Genomic DNA, 20,046 nt, shown 5'->3' on the forward strand with positions numbered 1-20,046 from the left:
ATGAAGTTTAATAAATATGCTTTTCATAATTAGTTAGTTTATGATACCGGTTTTAATATTTACGATTTTGCAAGCTGTAGTGGTTCTAAATTAACACAAGCTGTGTTAAGTTTTAACAGCATTTATCACAAAATGCATTTAAATGCGTTGGAAATATTCCTTGATAGGTGTTCCATGCAAGAATAATTGGTAATTTGTTTAGTGTTTTTATAATATCCTTATTAAAACTTTTTCGCTTGCTACTTTATAAAATTCCTGATGCATCAAACTGTACTTTCTAAGCAAACGGAGTGCTTTAGAGTATTTTGATGATGTTTTAGGATTTGAATATGTGCATGATATATATTTAAAAAATCATATGGTTATTTTCTATTAGATATTAATAAAATCAAGCGACTTTAAAAAAAAATTCTGGCTTTTCAATGATCGTTCCTGTCGACAGTTTTTATAGTCTGCACCATAATTTCTTAAGAAATCATTGAAAACATTGTACAATTTGAATACTTAATCAATTTTTCCCGAATTTTTGTCAAAAACAAAAATTATATTATTGGCTGGAAAGGGTTGAAATAAAATAATATGAAACCAGTAGACTCTGAATATAGCCAGCCATTTGTGTTTTTTACTTTCCCAATTCAGCTTTCCAAACTAATTACTTACGTAGCTAAAAAATGGCCTGGCGGTTTGCTGGAAATGTAATTAATTTATCAAATATTTATCTACAGCAATACAGCTTAATTAATAACTAGAAAAACAAACCGATCTATTCAATAATTCCCAAACAGCTACTTCAAAAAGCTGGCAGACCAAAACCCAATAAAAATATTATGAGTAAATCAATGGATTCTGTACTTAACAAGGTAATCGATTTCTGCTGAAAAACGGTCAAGGATTTAGAGGACCAAAGTTTAGAAAGTTCCTAACAGGGCAAATAGAGAGTAGAGTTTAACATCGGATCTAACTTTAAAGTAAAAACTGGCAAAGCTACTAATTTGATAAGGAGAAAAACGGGTTTACTTTTTTCAAACTCATATACATATGTTACCGGGTTACATGAAAACTCGATATATATAATCGAATAATAATATGTATTTWTTTAAATAAAGCCAATATTGAGCCTCTGACAAGAAATGCACAGCCTTTTTTCTACTGGCTGGTCTGAAGTTAACCATCGGAGATTATTTCTTTAGAAACTCGTAATTTTTCCCAAAAATTATCAGTAATGAAAAATAATCGGCAATGAAAACAACAAAATTGAAAATTCTTACCTGATTTTCCAGTTATGTCCATTGCCTTGAAGCTCCGGCCTTTAATGATTGTTATCGTCAATCGGCCAGCTTTCGGTAGGAAGCACAGGCATACCATCAGTTCGCCCAAATTTACTTCATCCTGAAAAAGAGAAAAAATGTATGAAAAATAATTCTCGAAAATCAAAAAACCTAATTTTCCTATGGCCATTCACTTGGATCTACAATATGTAGTTGACCGAGTTGATGCCAGTTTAGTTATTGGAAACCTGCTGTCAGGTGTAACAAAACTGTCCGGTAAGCACAAACAAAATAGCAGCAGATTAGCGAGAAACAGAAACATATCGGAAACAAGGTCAAACGTGAGTAGACAATGGAAAAATTAATAATATATAGACCGAAACAAATAGATAAGTGTGAGAGACAACCGCAAACCAATTATTAGCATCGTCTGTAATTAACAGAGCCTTAACTTCAGTTGCACAGACTCAATAAACAAGAACAGAACAGAACAGCATAAAATTACCTGCTACATAAAAACATCTGCAGGAGTTTCCCAAACGACCCACAAAAACGTTTTCTCGTGAAAACTGGGGAGGTGAATATCACCCTTGCTTATCAATATCATGAAAAACCATTTTATATCCCTACAAAATAAAAATAAAGAAACTACACCGGATTATGGCCATCAGCGGTGACAGACCGTTTTTTTCTCGAGCTTTCTTTCCACATTTTTTCGGCTAACTTGAGCGGTATCTCCATTTCTACCGAAAATCGTAAACGGAAACACCCAAACAAGCCCTCACTGAGTTTCAATAGATCGCGGTTTGGATACGAATATCTGAGAATATATCCCCCAGTCGTTTTTATTGTTCGAAACTATGTTGTCGAAATAACGAGACAATAATGCGGCCTCTTTTGAATAGCGCCAACACAGTTCTCATGGTGTAAAGTGGATGGAAAAGATTCAGGCGAACTAAAAGGGAGTGAAAATAGAACTATCGTCAAAAGAATACTGCGTTGTATTTTAGATGAAGATCCAACAATAACTCGAGTATTAGGATGATGGTCGATTGATTTCCAGGGCACGATCGGGATTAATCAAAGGACCGCGGGCGTTGGACCGTGTGAATTTAACAGCGAATTCAATTTTGTATTTCGTCGATGTTAGGGATGTTGATGAATAATCCCATCGGGCGGAAAGTCCTCAAGTCAATATCTTTGTCAGACAAAACTCCGCTTGAAAAATCAACATTTACAATTAAACTGATGCTTCCGTATTTAATTTCTCATTCGTCATGTGTGATTTCATATCTGCGTCCATCCAATATTGGACTTACTATTTGCTTTTAGTAAATCACAAATTTCCTGCTAGAAATTGGACGTTTGATAGGGTGTATTTGACTCTCTTTGATATTAACTCATCCTCATTGCTTCTTTTCCCTCAGATTTGTCATGTGAAGTGAAACGGAAATATAATTTGTGTTTAAAAACATTTAGCCATGTAATTAAAAAGTTAATCGAAAACTGCGGAATGGTTTTCCAAGAAACCGCCTTGACAATAGAAATGTTTTTTTTATTATTATAAATATATGGTAGGGCGTTTTATTGATTTTCCGGTTCTGGTTGCTACGAGATCCTATTTTTTAGTTCGTAAAATCGTTTTTTATTGTTTTAGGATTGAAATCTTTCTGGCCTGCAAGTTTCTAAGAAAAATGAAAATATTGAGAACCGTGCCTCGGGCTCAAAGCCCAATAACAGTTCCAGTAATGAGCCCTGAAGATAAATGAATTTTCCAAAATATTGATTCCCAAATATTTTCTGCTTTTCATCATTTTTTTTAAATTACAAACTTTATTCTTTCTCTACCGGTTAGAGCTGTTTAATTTTTTTTATCAATAATAAAACTGCATTTTAAAAACCCGAAACAACAATCAGCAATTTAAAAGGGTTATGGGGATCGAAAAGAGCAAATTGAAATTACAATTCGTCGGTCGCGTTATAAAAGTACAAAATTCAGTTTGATAAGCGAAAATACGCAAAATTCCCAACAACCCGGTCATTGTTTCCAGCTTTGAATTAATTTTATTTCGAAAACTCCTTTGTGGTTTTAATTGGGTTTAGTGTATTTGATAAACGATTTTTCAATCAGAAAAATATATTTTACCGTACTGATTCGGTGAGAGAGAAATTAAAATGTTACTCCAAGCAGGTTTAATTTAAATTGTAAATATTATTAAATAAAATAATAATTTCACTTTAAAAAGTCGTTTTACACATAAACTAAATACGAAAAATTGTATGATAAAAATATGCACAAAAAAACGTTGCAGAAATTATGCTAATATAGCGGGTATGCGGTAGATGGAACAACCGACACGTGTGGAAGATTTACAACGAACTTTCAAGGAATTAACAAAATGAAAGGACAACTTATTCAGGAAGAGTTGTCCGCGCGCATTGGAGGTTGTTCCGAGTTTTACTTTTTCCAGAAGCTGCAAAAAGCAATAAAAAGCTGCATGAAATATTCTTCTTCGTAATAACTTAGTTAATTTTTGAAAATGTCCAAGAACTGTGCAACCGGTGCTATTTTATAGCAAGCTATTTCCATATTGAAAAATATTGAAGTAGGAACAAAGAGCAGGAAAATTTTATTCAAATATGTCCGATCTAATCTGTTTTTTGATAGTCGAAATGCAGATTTTTAAATAGAGTCAAATACAGAAGGAAACAAAAAAAAATGTCTCACAGCTTCCCTTTATCTTGGGAAACTTGGATAATTAAAAAAAATAGATATTTAGATTGAGTTCTTTTAGCGATTTATTGAGTCCACTAAGAAACTGAAAATATTCCAACAGTTAATTTTCCGTAGTTTTTTGCTTGCTTTGCAGAAACTGCTTCAAACACAACAGCAAAAGTTCGTCTTCATTAAAATTAGAATAAAATAATTTTACATTTACGCCGATGTAAAATACATGGGTGAAATGAAGTGCAAGTTTCGGCAGTCTTATTTTCAGGCTAGACCCTGCTGATGCGAGCGGATAGACTCGAAACCGGCCCAGGGGGTGCCTGAGATATGTCCATCTCGAAATCTACACCTACTTGCATCAATTGTAAATGCGCCAGTGGTTTCCAAACAGTTTATCAAATTTAAACGAAGTTCGAAGAGGAACTGGAAAGGGTTAACCATTTTTGAAACACAATCGCGTTTTAGATTGTTAAAAAAAATCTGAGAGAACTTAGATCGCAAAATCAAGGAAAAGCTTGCTGTTTAGGTCTGAATAAGATTGCAATTTTTGATCCGCATGAGTGATAGAATTGTTCTTTTGACATATTGAAACTACTTGAAAAAAGTATGTATTATTCAGCAAAATTTATTAATTTTTTTAAAACTGCTCGATAAGTCTGCCATAATTTTTTGGGCAATGTTGGTTAATAGAATAAAATATTAGAAACAGATTACGTGTAATTTATTCTGCTATCTTGCCAATCAAAAACTTGAAATATAGGCGTTTCAACTCTTTCCCTTGTGCGCCATTTGCCTGTAAATGGTGTATTTTCAAGCAGTTTCCTCCAAACTATTTCAATCCTTTCAATTGTGTATGCTTCGCTAATAAATAGCTCATCTCAAGCTTGTGTTTAACTTTTAATTTGTGCTCTAAGCTACCTATTTTGAAAGCGCATTAAATCCAAATATTGCCCTGGATATGGCAAAATCTTCCATCGTGACATAAATTTACATAGAAATATAACCCTATCCGCAGACAGGCACCTAGCTCACGTTTCCATCACATTTCAATCATCAGGAGTTTCGCTTAAACACAGCGTCATTTTTCAGCAAAGGTGTCTCATTTTTGTTTGTCCGCATCCTTCCGCCAAAAGGAAGAAAAAACTGTTTGCAGAGGAAAAGCGCATATTTTGAAGCCAACGAGATTAAAATTTTTATACAACAGTTACGGAGCGCAAAAGAAGTGCGGCAAAAAAACGAGCCACGAGAATAAAAGCCCGCCATCTACCAAAGCAATTTAAACTTTAAAATACTGATTAAGTCTCTATGAAAGGCAGAGCATTGAACTATACTTACCATGGGAGGGCAAAGGATCGGCATTGTGTACTCAAAGTCCTGCTGTCCATGTTCGACAACTTCGGTTAAATTATCCACAGTGATATGGCCTATTAAATCATGTCGAGCGAATCGATCAAAGTCGAAAACTGAGAGTTGCAGGTATCGGGATTCCAGTTCCTGGCTTGTCACACTGTAATTTATATCAACTTACTTTAGAAGCTTAGGAAATGAATAGGAGGTATCGACATTTACCTGAAGATGAATGTCTCGTTAAACACGGGGTTTAAGCTCTTCCTGTGCACTTTAGTTTGGTACTTCTTCTTCCTATCAGGCAGAAGGTGCAGCTTCACGTAAGGATCACAAGTGCCAAATGTGTCTTTTATGGGCAGATCCCGAGCTTCAAACATCTGAAAACAACCAGTTTTGCTGAATTGTTTGAAAAATCTTCATTAGCGGTAATTTTTCAAGTGTTGTTGAATTGAGAGACTTTGGCAACCAAAGTCTGAGGAAGGGAGCTACTCATGTTGGCAAAACGTCAGAAAGAAAAGCAACTAAATGAACTTAACAATTACTGGTGAAGAAAATGATCTTCCCGATGTCTGTACAGCTGATTTTATTCCGACATTCTAGATCAATGGAGAACTGTTCATTAAAAATCATTCAGGGCCTTCAACCTTCATCTTGAGAAATAGTTTCGAACTAGAATCTCTGAAGATGTGAATATTTTTGCAGGCCAAAACCAGTCAACTCGGTCAGAAAAAATATGTTAATTTGCTACATACAAAATATAACTGCCTTAAAAGTATTTCGTTATTAGCCGGAGAAATTCAACACTCACTCAAGAGCAACCTTTTGAGTTTTAACCAATTATCCTGAGATTAGAGTCTTAACAATCAGCTTTAAAAAATTATAATTCCGTAGAAGGTCGTTTACGGAAAAATGCCTAAAAAAATAATCATCATTGCAAAAAACTTTACTTGGTTTCTTGAAAATAGTGGTGTTCAACTTGTGATAGCAAATTTGCCACGATGAAGAATATTTTGATTAAAACTCCGCAAAGTCTAAATGTGGTTCTAAAACCATTTTAGGAACTCATCGCTTTAAGGAATTAGCCCAAAACTAATTATCATTTAAATGTGATAGCGAGGCTTTAGTGTAAAATGTGCAAAACTAAAATTTAAAATAGCTGCAAATCTTCTGTCACACAACAAAATAAATTGACCAATTTTCAGCTTTTATTCAAAATTATGAATGTAAATTTTAGGTTTTCAGCCGATCCTAAACGTGTTCAATGTCTGCTTCAGAAGGGAAAGCGTTTCTCAAGCCTTCCAACTTGTCGACTCTACATTACCGTTTCGGGTTTAAACAGCAAATCCTTACTTCGAAATGCTTCAAAAATTTTTTCCTGTTACTAGAAAATGTGCCAATTTATTGAAGTTACCAGCTTTAAAATAAATAAATTTTATTTAAATTGAAAAAAATGGTGAATCATTTCGTACAAAAAGTGGCTACTGAACTTTTTACTAATTTGTCACAACAAAGACGGAACTTCTCTCTCTTCTAAAATTTAATGCAAATTTGTAATATTTTTACCAAAAGTCAAAATATCAGATTTTGAACGGTAAACGTTATATAACATCGAAACATCCAACGCTTTTTTTTTCAGAAAAATTTTCAGTCCAATTAGCAAAACATGCTGAATAGAAACTTGGTCAATAACCTTTCGCAAATGCGCCACCTCTAAAAATGATTTCCAGGTAAGAACCTTGAAGTTGTTTACTAATTTATATAAATTTGAATTTTTTGAAGACACCAAACCTATAAACTCGAAATCCTTATTAGGACTTTAATAAAAAATTGTAATTTCAAAGCCTATTCGACGAAATTTTGCAAAAATTGCCTGGTCAAAAGAAAGCCATAAAGCTAAAATCCCTTAAAATCGTATGAAAGTTGCAGAAATCCGCCCATAGAACAAAATATTCTGACCGAAATATTGATGTGCCTTTTAAAGAAATTAATTCCATTCTTCCAAAATCTCATGCAAAGCCTGAAAAACTCATATTCCAAAGTCAAAATGACCTCATCAGACTTTTAAACAAAAAAAATCTGGCATTGAAGACATATTTTTTTCCAGACTATAAAAGACCCGCCAAAGTAAAACCTTTGATGACCTAATCCAAAATACAAATATTTCGGACTCAAAACCTTAAATTTAAAAACCTTCTCATTGTTAAAACAATATTTATCAAGGCTCATTTGGTTTAAAAAACTACGTAATATAGCAAAGCCCAAGAATACAAAGTCGCGAGTTCTCCAGCCACATTTCTTATAAATGAACCTGCAATTGTAATTTTCAATTCTCACCAAACGTCCTACTCTTTTATGTGTATTTCCATTGTTCTTGCCTGTCACGAATTCAGCTTTTTATGCAAACATCCCGTTAATGTTGAAAATTTTCAGACACAATTCAAATTTATATATACATTTTCAGCACATTGCCATGTAAATGTATTGCAACCGGGTTTACCTTTGTTAGGAAGCATCTCTCATGTAATTTCCTGATTGCTGCTTCACTGTGAAAGCTTTTTGATACTTTACAATAAAAACTGTCTTTAAGGTGATTGATGAACAAACCAATCCTGAATAGTAGATATTAGGTTTGCCTGACTGATCCTTTTACTTAAGCAGTTAAAAAAAATGGAAGTGTTTGATTAGAAAAAAATTGCATAAAATATAAACGGCTCAACGCTGGTGACAAAGGACAGTTCAATAAATGAAATAATGATAAGAAAATGAAATAAAATGTAATTCTTGCAGTATTAAAAAGAAATAAGAAATAAATAATAATAAGTTTCAGTCTTTAAATTTGTTTTTAAAGCAAACCGATGTGTTTATTACAATAGACACTAAACTATGGTTTCAGTCCAAGTTCCCCATTGCAACATTTTTTTGATATTTGGCTTGGCTTTGTAATGAACTAATTTAAGCTGTGAGAGCAACATGAGCAAATAAAGCATTCAACATAAAATCCGTGTTGTTGCAATATATTTTCCCTGTTGTGCATTCTTTGCTATTATCGCACATTTGAGCTGTACAAATCGCGGGTGTTTAAACCTTTGTTTTTGTAGTCGGCAACAGAAATTCTGATAAATCTTTTAACACCTTTCAGATTCTATAGGCTAGAGCAATAACGTCCCTCCTGAATATTAACTAAAGTATTATTATATTTCTCTTAATTGCCAGTGCATTTTAAAATACGAATGTTAACGCAATGATTAATTTTTCAAAAGAATCACCGTCACTCTTTGCTTACTATTTATAAATTGTACAAAATTCTAAAATAACTATGGTGCATAAATTTAAACAAACTTTTCCTATTCATTACATTACTATTTTCAAGATCCCAACTTTATTTTTACGGAATCCATTGTTCATTCGCCTTCTGGCTCATTTGATGAATATTTAAGGTTGATTTTAATGGAGCCAGTCGTTACCAGATACTTTCCAACTCTTAACACTTTCCAACAAAATCAGTAAAGTGGGTTTTTTGTATTCATCACTCAAAAATATTCGGCTCAAGTCTAAAGACTTGAAAGCTTACGTTCCGAATTATCCTTAGGAAAAATGCTGTTTTTATTTAACTTTTCCGATTTTAATGTTTCTAACAGCAGGCATTGAATTAAAATTATTTTCACTTCCTAGTGGGTCGATTTTCGGATTTGTAAAGTTGTTGAAGAATCACAACTTTCCAAGACGAAACTTTCGCAGATTTTTCAAGCGAATCTTGATTATTTATTCCTAGACTGCCACATTAAAGTTCTTCCAAATGCGGTATAGAAAGTTCTCCGAAAGTTCCGAAAATCCTAGACAATAGCGCGAATAATCAATTAAATTCCAGCTGGCATTGTTTCCATCACTTCTTCTAACAAATGTCTGGAGAACGAGAAACCCAGCTACAATATCCTACTTAGGAACATACTTCCGGTAGACGCTGATTAACTTCAACAACGAAGTTAAACCATATAGACCGTATCGGCTAAAGCTATGTAAAGATGGCAAACTTGTTTACTTAGATGGTAATATTCATTATTAAAGTTGGAAGGGAGCTTCGCAACTAACAAAGTTATAATTCAGGCAGAATAAATGCACTAAATGTTAATAAAAGGCGCGCCCAGCTCGAAATTCAAATCGGATAATATGAAAGATATTGCAATAAGGATATGAGAAGCATGTTTTCGAAGTTTCCGTCGAATTCTTGAGTGCATGTTCAAACTTTTAGCATTTCCGATGAAAGAATAATAGTGAATTATTTCATAAGAGTTATCTCCGATGTTATAATTTGCGGTAACATTTAAGCCACAGAAACTTCAAGCTGGGAGAGAACGAAAAGTAGCCAATTTCGATTAATCAGATTTAAATTGTAACCAGCTTGTAGTCCTGTACCCTTCTCAGAAATTATTTAGCGAATCACCATCTGTTCTGTAACAAGCTGGAGAATTCCAGAATGGGTCAAAGGACAGTATTTCCACTTTACCATTCCTAATACCCGTGCGACTGAATCGATTTAATCAAACAGTATGGAGCAAAACAGCAGCTGGAGAACTTTAAACCAAGTAGAAAGTCTCATAAACGTCGAACTTACCTCATTTGCGCAAAATTAAAAATACTTATGAAAATTTCTACTTCTGTACCAAAACGAAAGTTACTAAAACAGCCATCCTACTTACTCACTACTTACTGGCAAATTTATTGTTAAAATGTTTCCTACCTTGACCACCAGGCCCTCAAGTTCTTTGTCGTATTTCAATGCAAAATGAAGAAAACCATTTGTATCCATCTTCGCTTCATTTTCACTTTTTATCGACGACTGTCTCTGCAGCAGTTCTGTTTGATACAATTCAGGCTGAAAGTCGAAAGTCATAAATTAAGAGCGAAAATGTATTTTCTATTCCAGAGCTATTTTCTCTTCTAAAGCTGCAGCAGTGTGAACTAACAATGCATTTTCAAGTTCGTTGAGTGTATTATTAAATATCATTTCAACTACGCCGCAACAAGAAAAATATTGTTTCAGTTAGTCTCTAGCGAATATCGAGATCTCGGTCGGATATATACCTTGAAAAATTACGTCTCAGAAAATATTTTCAGCTCTATTAAATTTGGGAGCAGCATTTCCTGTTACTTTACACTAATATATCCAATAATTCAGCTCAGTTGCAGCTGACGAAAATATCAGTTCTATAAGTCAATTTTAAGGTATTTTAATGCTTTTTATTAACGGGCTCTGAATGTTTATATAGCTAAAATAATGCAAAGAATCGAATGGAAGAATGCAGAATCTATTTGAAGGTATGAAGTCCATCGAGTATCAGTTGAATAAATGTTTCTAGAGCAATTAATTTAATTTTTAGAAATAATTTAATGGAATTCATATATTCAAGAGAAGACTAATTGTTTTCTGGAATTGTGTTCATGCATTATGGAGATGTAGGGGACAAATTCACTCACTTAATCTTTAGTTTAACGTGAAATTGTTAAGCTATTATTCATTATTACAAATTAATTTGCAAGTGATTTGCATTTTTCCTGTACATCTAGCTATTCCAGTGATCCGAATAAAATGCAAAGGATTTAAGTAATTATTTGGCGAATTGATATCATGCATATTCTCGCGGTTTTTCATGTTTAAGAGCGAATATTCGGACTGCGGAAATAAATGGGGTGTTTTCTCCAGTTACAGGTAAAATTAAAAATTATAATAATTTTGCTAGTTAGTTAAGTTCAATCCATTATACTAATAAATGTAAACACTTGTTAACAGCTGTAAGCAATTGATCGGATGTAGATTAAGCCAAATTTTCGGAATTAGTCAACTTCAAATTTAAAAGAGCAGTGACGAAAACGGTGCATTACAGTTTTTTAAAATTTAGTTTAATAGTAATAAGATAATAAACATTAACTTCGTATACACGCTTAATTTCACACTCTCAAGTCTTCTCAAAATTACATTTTTTTACTTTTAGCTTTTTACTTTCACAGTACGAAAAATCTAACTAGAACTTACTTGAATTATGCCAATTTTGGAATTGCTGTAATTTTTATCCAAACTGCAAATGCTAAATTTGATTTCCGTTCTCATGTCCAAGACATGAGAGGACTGGCGTTGAAATGTATGATGGCGTTCAGATACGATCGGTAAAGTCGTTTGCCTCAATACCTGAAAGTAAAGGAGAATCATATTTATTTCTGCAAAAACCAGGTTTTAATGTAGAAGAGTCTTCAAACAAATGTTTTTCTTCTTGCTTAGTATAAAAACTATTTTAGTTTTTCTACAATAATGTTGAATATACCGTCGATTTTTTGACCCGATACGAAGCTGTACGTGCGTATATCAGTAACCTTTAACGGTTCTGATGATGCCCAAAAGATAAATTTTCTCGTCAATAGAGAAATTTAAAATATGAAAAAGAACGGGAGCAAACATAAAGAACAGGATTAACCTAATGTAAGAAATTAATAACATCGGCACATTACTTAAAGCCGTTTTGTACTATTGGATTTGTAGACAGGCAACAAGACAACAGATGAAAGTTGGACTCATCATAAAAACATACGAAATATGCAGATAAACTGAAGAAAGCTTTAGAATAGTTATCTTTCTCTACACTTTTAAATAAAATAAACGTGGTTGAGGTGGTGCTTAGCTTTACAGCAATTAATATTCTTCGTCTCGAGTGAAGTCGATTTCGTATCAACCGATAAACATACTTTGTTTCCCTTGAGTTCAAATACATAGAAATTGATTGAAAATAATTTTGATTTGGAATTGAAAATAAATTGATATTTCTTTACGAATTTTTCAAATTTATTTAAAAACGACGAAATTGTATGAACAACTTGAAAAATGATTTAGAACATTTTTGAAAATATTATTTTCATGTATTTTACTAAACATTTTATATTAGATTGTATTCATCGCAAGATTACAATTATATTAGTACCTTGGTATTTACTATATTATTATCAAATTATCTATTATTCGTACTATTTTTTTTTCTAAAAATGCCAATAAAATTTATTGTAACTAATATTCTGTCTCATTATTTTAATTTTTTTTTCAAGAGTGATATTTACTCTATCAAATATTTAAGTGCGCCAACAAGGTGAAACTTAAACTTATTTAGAAAATTTAAAGCAAATAAGTTATGCAGTTTTGGACAGAAAATTAATTTAAAAAATTACCATTAAGTTAATCGTGTTAAATCGCTTAATACATTTTCTAGTGAGCCCAGTGACTGTATGAAATCGGCTTTAAAATAAAAATTTCCGAATTTAATTTTTTAGGGCACCCGAATCTATGTATTTGTACCTTAATCATTTTTACCAAAATACTTGAAAATAAATTTGGGTTTAATCCAGTCAAAGTATGTACTTCTGACTGGTTAATTCTATTGAATCCTTAGGCAATGATGATCTTAGATGGTGGCAATTTAAAGTGATAAATTTCCATAAAACAATGCATAAATACCAGCTGAAATTTTGCAGTGAAAACCAGGTGACCTCAAAAGGAAAAACTCACCCGTCGTGTAATGTTGACAATCCGTGTCATATGAATTTTGAATGACTGAATAACTCACGTGTTGTCGTAAATCCCGATTATTTTGTATTTTTCCGATTTTGTACCGAGATTTTAAATCGAAAGATCGATTGGCTTGGAATCGGGGCATGAATCCTCATCAACTCCAGTTTTAGAAAAGCCGAAAAAAGCAAACCGGAACGAAAATGACCCTGCAAGATACGAAGAGCAAGAAGCTTTACATTATCGGGAATTATCGTTTCAGTGAGAAACTGTTGGGAAAGGGAAACTTTGCACGGTAATGTCTTAGTTTTACGTTTCAATAAGTTTTCACGGCATTTAGAAATTGGAGCGGCCTTGGAGCTGCTGTTCGGTTTCTAATTTCACTTGTGCCAAACGAGGCCTTTGGTAAAGCTCTCATTATCGGAGTTTAATTAAAAAGGGTGAGATAAATTATAACGAGATACCGTCCTTCAAATTTTAATTAAGCAGAGGCTTACTTTGCAAAAAAACATTTTAGGCCTCTCAACAATTCCGATAAGACATGTAAATTAGTGTAAAACTAGGAGAGCACTTAATCCACAGGTTAATTTTCGCGTCCCTTATAGATGGAAAGTCTATTTAACTATTCAAAACAGGCAACTAGGGTCGTTTACCTCTTTGAATTGTTCATCTCCTAAACACATTTGAAATCTACGTGCTTTATCAGTGTGCACAAATTTAGGCAATTTGCAAATTAGTCTCCCCACTGTTGAATACATTCATGTACCTATCTCAACATTTATATAAAGAATAATTTGGTTAAAATATCGGTTCCATTGGGAGATCTGTTTACCGAAACTTTGAATCTGAAATGAATTGGATGGATATTGATATTTTAGAGTAGAGGAGGCGATGCACACGATTCTCAATGTCAAAGTGGCGGTGAAAATTATGGATGTTAACCAAATCAAGGAAGACTATATTATAAGGAATTTGTGCAGGTAATGTAACTTTCTATACATGGCTTAACTGAAATATTTGGTTTTCTTTTAAAAAATCTTTAGACATATATATCAAAGGTTTCCAAATGATCCAAAACTTTACATCTTAAAATACTAAATGCAAAACGGGTTCAGTTCAGTTTTTCAACTTGAGTATTATCAAGGTGAAATGCGAGATGCATTTTCCCCGGGAAATTTGTGAATTTGAAATCCGAAATCGAAACACTATTTAGCACAACAACGTCAGTTTATTAAAAAAAAAAGAGAAAACGGAGAAGGTAAACTTGAAGCCTCTATAATATGGAGCAGAGGATATAATTTATCGGATATTCCTCCAACCCACGAATCGATAGATAACAAAAGGGGGAAAATTCAAAATACTCCTTCGCTCAGTTTAGATTTTCGACTTCAAAGACTGAAAGGTAAAGGAGGCTTTCAATGTTCAAAGATTCCAGAGATTCATAAAAATATATACCCGTGAAACACAATGAGCCGAGTTGTATCCTAGTGAGCTTGTGGAAAATTTATAAATTAATTCAATAACCTTAAACACCCGCTTTGCTTAAAACGACTACATTTTATTTAACGATAATCTTTCAAACAACAGAAGAAGGAGCGAATTTCTTACTTCAGACAAATATTTCGATGCAGCATATTTTTGAAGAAAGCAAATCTATAGACTCAACTACCCAAGAAATGTTATAATTTGAAATGCTATATAATTTTTTGCTGGAAACGAGCTCAGCTCTGTTTTTAAATTTCCAAGAATAGGTTGAATGATTGAACAAGGTTTTTAGGTTTTGAGATGCCCAGCTTCTTAACGATAAAAAAAACGTGCAGATCAACTTTAACTTAAAAATATGCACGAAAATCTTAGATATTTTAAACTCAAAACTCAAAAAGACCTTAGTTTATTTGCCAATTGAAAGATCGGTTTCCATTTTTCAAAAAATATATTCTTACGGTTTCCATTCTTCAAAAAAATTATCACAATGCATGAAATGAACTGTTTGAAAATATCTACATTAGTGGCAGACGAATTCAATTCGGCAAACATGAAAAAAATCGATTTCAAAACATTATTCAGCTCAAAACTACCTTAATTTTCAATTTATTTTTCTTAAAAAATGTAAGAAAATGTTTGCCGATTAATTAATGGAAACGTGAACCGACATAATTTTTTTCTGGTGTCCTTTTCAAGAGTTTGTTTGAACATTGGCAAAAATACATTTTAATCGTTAAAACGCTATTGAAAGTTTTGAAAAATTCTTAAAGATATCGGAGCTGCAAATATATCTGGAAAAGGGATATATCCGCTTCTGACAAACTCTAAACATTCTGTAAAAATACTCCGAACCCGTCTTAAGCTTAAGGTTGAGTCAAAGTCAGCTTCGGATTTCTTAGCCAAATTTATAAGAAAACAATAACTTAGAAAACAGTAACTAAAGAAAATAATTCCTAAGGTACTTAAAACTTGAAAAACTCTTAAAAGAAAAAACTGGAAACCTGTTTTAAGATTGAGTCAAAACAAGCTTTCCTTTCAGTCAAATATTTTTCAGTGAAGTTTAGACGAAAACAATGAAGGGAATAAATTTCAAAAGCACTCTGAAGGCATTAGAAATTGCTCAAAGTATCAAACTGTCATCAACTCTAAATGCTTATAAACACAGAAAACATCCAAATATGATTATTTTAAGTTAATTCAATAATTAATTTTCTTTTGAAAACAAAACTTTTTATATTTTGTTTTGTTCAGCTTTTAGCCCCCGAAGTCATTTATATCACCATTGGTCATTTTTGCGAGGTTCTCGATTAAAGAAAAAGTGGTTTTTATCCTCCGTTACCTTCAGTTTGTTCTGGTATTATAAAACTAGGCCAGAACAAACTTAAGGTAGTGGAGGATAAAAATAACTTTTTCTTTAATCGAAAACCTCGCAGAAATGACTAATCTTGATATAAAAGACTTGGAAGACTGGGAACATTAATTATCTACTTCATTTAAATGTAATTGCGTCGTCGAGAGCTTTAACTAAAATTACTTCGCTTTGGTGGTTTATGGAGTAGTAAAAAATGAGGAATTGCACTCTTTGGAAACTTGTGATGCATTCGAAAATATTACGGTTCTCGATGAACATTCATGATTTTAGTTGATTCGAAATCTCCAAGCGTTATCCAATGTAATTTTCACGAGATTTTTTCCAGTATTTCTTCAAAAATTTTATAGAAATGTCTCATGAAACCATTGCGGCGGATTTAAACCCTCTCGCAACGTCCACCCACAAAGTCAATCAGCAATCAACAAGGAGCCAGAAAAATCTGCGGACAACATTAATCTAAAATTAATTATTTAACAACATTAAAAAATCTGCGGACAACGGCCGAATTAACGCTATGAATATGCACATCACTCGTACTTGCGAAACGTCAGGAATAAATTTGCGCCAGTCCGAAAAACTTATCAGGTTCAACTGAAATATTATTGATTGAAATTTTTTTCGGCGGACTCTTTCCCATTAATATTTTCGCAATTAGAGTTTCCAACAAAGGTTAAATTTTCTTTATTCAAAGCATCCACTTTTAATTAGCTTATTCACTGCAATCCTTCCAAATAATAACAGTAATTTAAACATTTGTGTAAAATTTACTTGTTAACAGTTTTTCTGTCTTAAAGCTACGCAAAAGAGGCTTATAAAAATTGGATTATTAATCTTGTGGTACTTTAAGGGATTCTAAAGGTGAATTTTTCTTATTTTTGAGCCTTTCTTTTTATATTACAGAGAGGCGAAAATTATGGCCAAACTGAACCATCCATGTATTTGTGCACTGTATCAAACCATGCAGCGATCAGATAATGTGTACTATTTGGTAACTGAGTTAGCTTCAGGCGGTGATTTGTGCACTTTCGTCAAAGAACAGCGAGGTGGCCGTCTGGAGGAACGCCCAACTCGAATATACGCCCGCCAATTTGTGTCGGCTTTAGCTCACATGCATCAATTAGGGGTAAGTAACCCCTTTGCAAAAAATACTCAACATAATTGCGTGCAGAATGTATTAAGGCAAAAAGTGGGCACTGGCTGGAAAATTGCTGTTTTCCGGGTTGGACTTTGTTGAATTAGTTATCCAGCCAAAGGCACTCTGGGAGGATTGTAAAAGAACCGCAATTGTTCGAACCTTTTTTCGGCCTTAAACAGCGCTTTAATTGGACTCTCTCATACATTCTCCGGAAGAACATGCATACAGAAGTAACGACGAAAAAACCGTAAAAAGTTGATATTTTAGTTTAAATATTCAAGGAGGGATCAGAGCGAGCGACAGGGCGATTTGGAAAAAACTGTTACAGTAAATTAATTTTTCCGCAATATATTTGATTTAATATAGGCTTTGACGGCAACATGATACATGCATCATCAGTTATGACCCTCAGGCAATTCGATTCGCGGCAAAAGCAAACTAATTAAATTAAACATAATGAAGATGGGGTGTTCATAAATTAAGCGGGGTGATTTGAAATTTGCGCTGGTTATAGAGCATTGAAGTTAAAAAACCACCAAAAAGGAAGTTTACAGGTGCTAGCTATAAAATACGTATTACATTATTACCAGTTAGTTAAAAAATACACTTTTCAACTCTCGAAAAAGTAAACGCATTTTTACATATCAATTTGTAAAAAACTGTATACTTACTAAACTTGTTTATCAAGAATTGCTTAATTCTCCTTGAAAAAGTGATGCTAACATAAGTTTCAGCAAAAGAATATCCGAAATTGACACCGGAAGTACTGAATGAAAGAAAATGTCAAAATTCAAGTTCAAATGGCGGCATTCTTGATTATTTAATAAATTGCTATTATTAGAGCATTTATGTATAAATTCAATTTTATGCATAACAGTTTTCTAGCGTTTAGCTTCCGATAAGTCATTTGAAACAACTTGCCTGAATTCTTATGGATCTAGGAATTCAGATTGATAAAAAATTTAAATTTGGTTTTTTCAAAAGTTAAACAAATTGGTGATAAAACCAATAAATCTAGATAACTTCTAATTTGAAAAATTGATTTTTTGTGCTGATTTGGGGCTTGTATTGACTTGGACCACGATTTCGAAAATATAAAAAGCATATGCAACTTTTAAAGTGAGTATAAAATCGCAGTACCAAAACCATAATTTTTTTTCGGTGACAAGCAAATTTCGAATTTTAGCCCGCTTCAAAGCAGGAAAGAAAAAAAATTAAAACACAAAATACAAAACGATTTAAGTACGTAAAATGACTTAGCTATTAATTGCTGTAACTTTTTCTTCTTTTGTTAACACGTATTTGTTCTGGATAATTCAGTTATTTGTGTGCATGCTCAATATCTTTCATTGCCTGTTACTTTCAACTTCATCTTTATACGACGTTTATACATTTTCAATCAAACTGTAGGCCTTGCTCGGTTTAGGAGAAATGGACGCAGAAAAACATAGTTTTGATTTCCTAAACTTCGATATGATTTTAAGGAAACTTCATTTATAAATCCAACAGTAAAGTTTAGAACGTCCAATTCTAACTCTCGAAAGTACACATGCCAAGCTAAAAAACAGCAAATTCAAATGCAATTCTCCTCTACATGCATATTCAGCAAATTCTTCTTGAAAGTTCTGTATTATTCAGTTGGAAACATAGTTCCTTAATTGATTGCCTTTTTTCGGAATAGTGCCATCAAATTTGCATTTCTCCATTCCAAAGCTCCATCTTGATGTTATGCTGAAGAATTAATCTACAGCTAGTATAAAGTAATCAAATCTCGTTTAATGCAATTGCGATGTATGCGCATAATTTAACTGCACGAGACACACATGTTTTCATTTGGAACAGCTGCGTGCTGGTTCATGCGGGACATTTAGCCAAAGTACTTGCTATTCCAACGGCGTCTTGAAATATTGTATCAAATAAAAATGTGGCTTATTTTCCATTGCAATTTGCATATTTACCAAACTAACTGTTGCACGAACGCATTTCCTTGAGTAGATTAGCATAATTTTCCAACAGTATAATAGCTCTTTATGTAACCGGTTTGTGAGGATTTGAGGCCTTTCTCAATATGATTTGTGTGTGGGATTTGCTTCTGGACACTTCAGCTTTATATTATATAAGGATATGAAATTATTTTTCCTTTTCATTATTTGATATCACTATTCATGTCTGTGAATAGGAACCTTTTCCAAAAGTTTTCTTCATACTTTTTAATGCTGTGCTATCTACAATCGTTAACAATCCTGCCAGGCATTCGTTATAAAACGATTCCTTTTACATACTTCCAGAAATGTTTGACCCCTGCTGCGACAAAAAAGACCTCTAGAGGACTACTTTCGAAATAAATTGTATTTGGATGCCACAATCATGAATTATCGAATAAATCACTTTGGAGCAAATGCGTTCATGTTTTTTTTGCTTTACCTCATGTCTGAAGGACTTTTTTCCGAAAGTTTGCAGTCGGGCGAGCTTTATGTTTAGTGATAGATATAAACGGCTTTAGTCGAGTGAATAAAGCGTCTTATATCTATCACTTACAAACCGACAAAGTTCCCGAAAACGGAGCGATTTTTCTATTTGGATGCTCGATGCGCTCAATTGCTTCGATATATGTTTTCTTTAAAGAATGATAAATTATGCAATATTTTTGATACATAACAGTAAGGGAAAATCGAGTTTTGTAGGTAAAAATATTTCCAGAGTTTTTTTTCAGGAATCGCATAAGAATGTATAAAATAATTATCTTGTCAAGAAATCTCAAACGAAACAAGTATAGGGAAATCGTTCGAAAATTGAGCTACTTTCTGTTTTTGTCAGTTGTGTGGATACAATCTGCTGGTCATAGTTCACACATTTATTTAAAAAAATATGGGAAAGAATTGGAATGTCCCATGTTGAGTGGAATTTCATTTATAAAAAATTCATTCTTAAGGAACCTGACATGAAATTAAGCAAATGTAGCATTTTTTGAGCCAAAGAGACCAGTTTTCCATCTTTAACATTCCTCTCTTGTAGCTATAAAATAATAAGTCCATCTCAACCAAATCACAATTTTTATTCTTTTGTTCACTGTTTTCAAAAGATTTTTGTTCGGTATTCAAAAAATGTCTGCCTTTGAGGAGACAAAGAATTCCACACGTTTTTTATACCAAATTAATAATGCGT

The 20,046-nt window shown here is 32.9% G+C and overlaps 2 protein-coding genes across 3 annotated transcripts in view; one reads left to right on the forward strand and one right to left on the reverse strand.

Moving 5' to 3' along the window:
- Window positions 1–20,046, reverse strand: part of LOC109535629 (synaptotagmin-10) — a 58,370-nt gene that overhangs the window by 5,366 nt on the left and 32,958 nt on the right. For both annotated transcript variants that reach the window (XM_048670632.1, XM_048670631.1), the window contains exons 4-8: window positions 11,375–11,527; window positions 10,082–10,216; window positions 5,566–5,720; window positions 5,332–5,503; window positions 1,269–1,389 (exon numbers count right to left, since the gene is read on the reverse strand). In XM_048670632.1, the coding sequence (XP_048526589.1) occupies window positions 1,269–1,389; window positions 5,332–5,503; window positions 5,566–5,720; window positions 10,082–10,216; window positions 11,375–11,527 (736 nt within the window). The remainder of the gene's footprint in view (window positions 1–1,268; window positions 1,390–5,331; window positions 5,504–5,565; window positions 5,721–10,081; window positions 10,217–11,374; window positions 11,528–20,046) is intronic.
- Window positions 12,902–20,046, forward strand: part of LOC109535636 (serine/threonine-protein kinase MARK2) — a 12,407-nt gene continuing 5,262 nt past the window's right edge. Inside the window, exons 1-3 of the mRNA XM_048670630.1 lie at window positions 12,902–13,184; window positions 13,768–13,869; window positions 16,647–16,869. Coding sequence (XP_048526587.1) covers window positions 13,093–13,184; window positions 13,768–13,869; window positions 16,647–16,869 — 417 coding nt within the window. The 5' untranslated portion in view covers window positions 12,902–13,092. The remainder of the gene's footprint in view (window positions 13,185–13,767; window positions 13,870–16,646; window positions 16,870–20,046) is intronic.

This window comes from Dendroctonus ponderosae, unplaced genomic scaffold (genome assembly GCF_020466585.1).
Source record: "Dendroctonus ponderosae isolate FM_Combo_2020 unplaced genomic scaffold, Dpon_F_20191213v2 Dpon_F_20191213_1, whole genome shotgun sequence".
Lineage (NCBI taxonomy): Eukaryota > Metazoa > Arthropoda > Insecta > Coleoptera > Curculionidae > Dendroctonus > Dendroctonus ponderosae.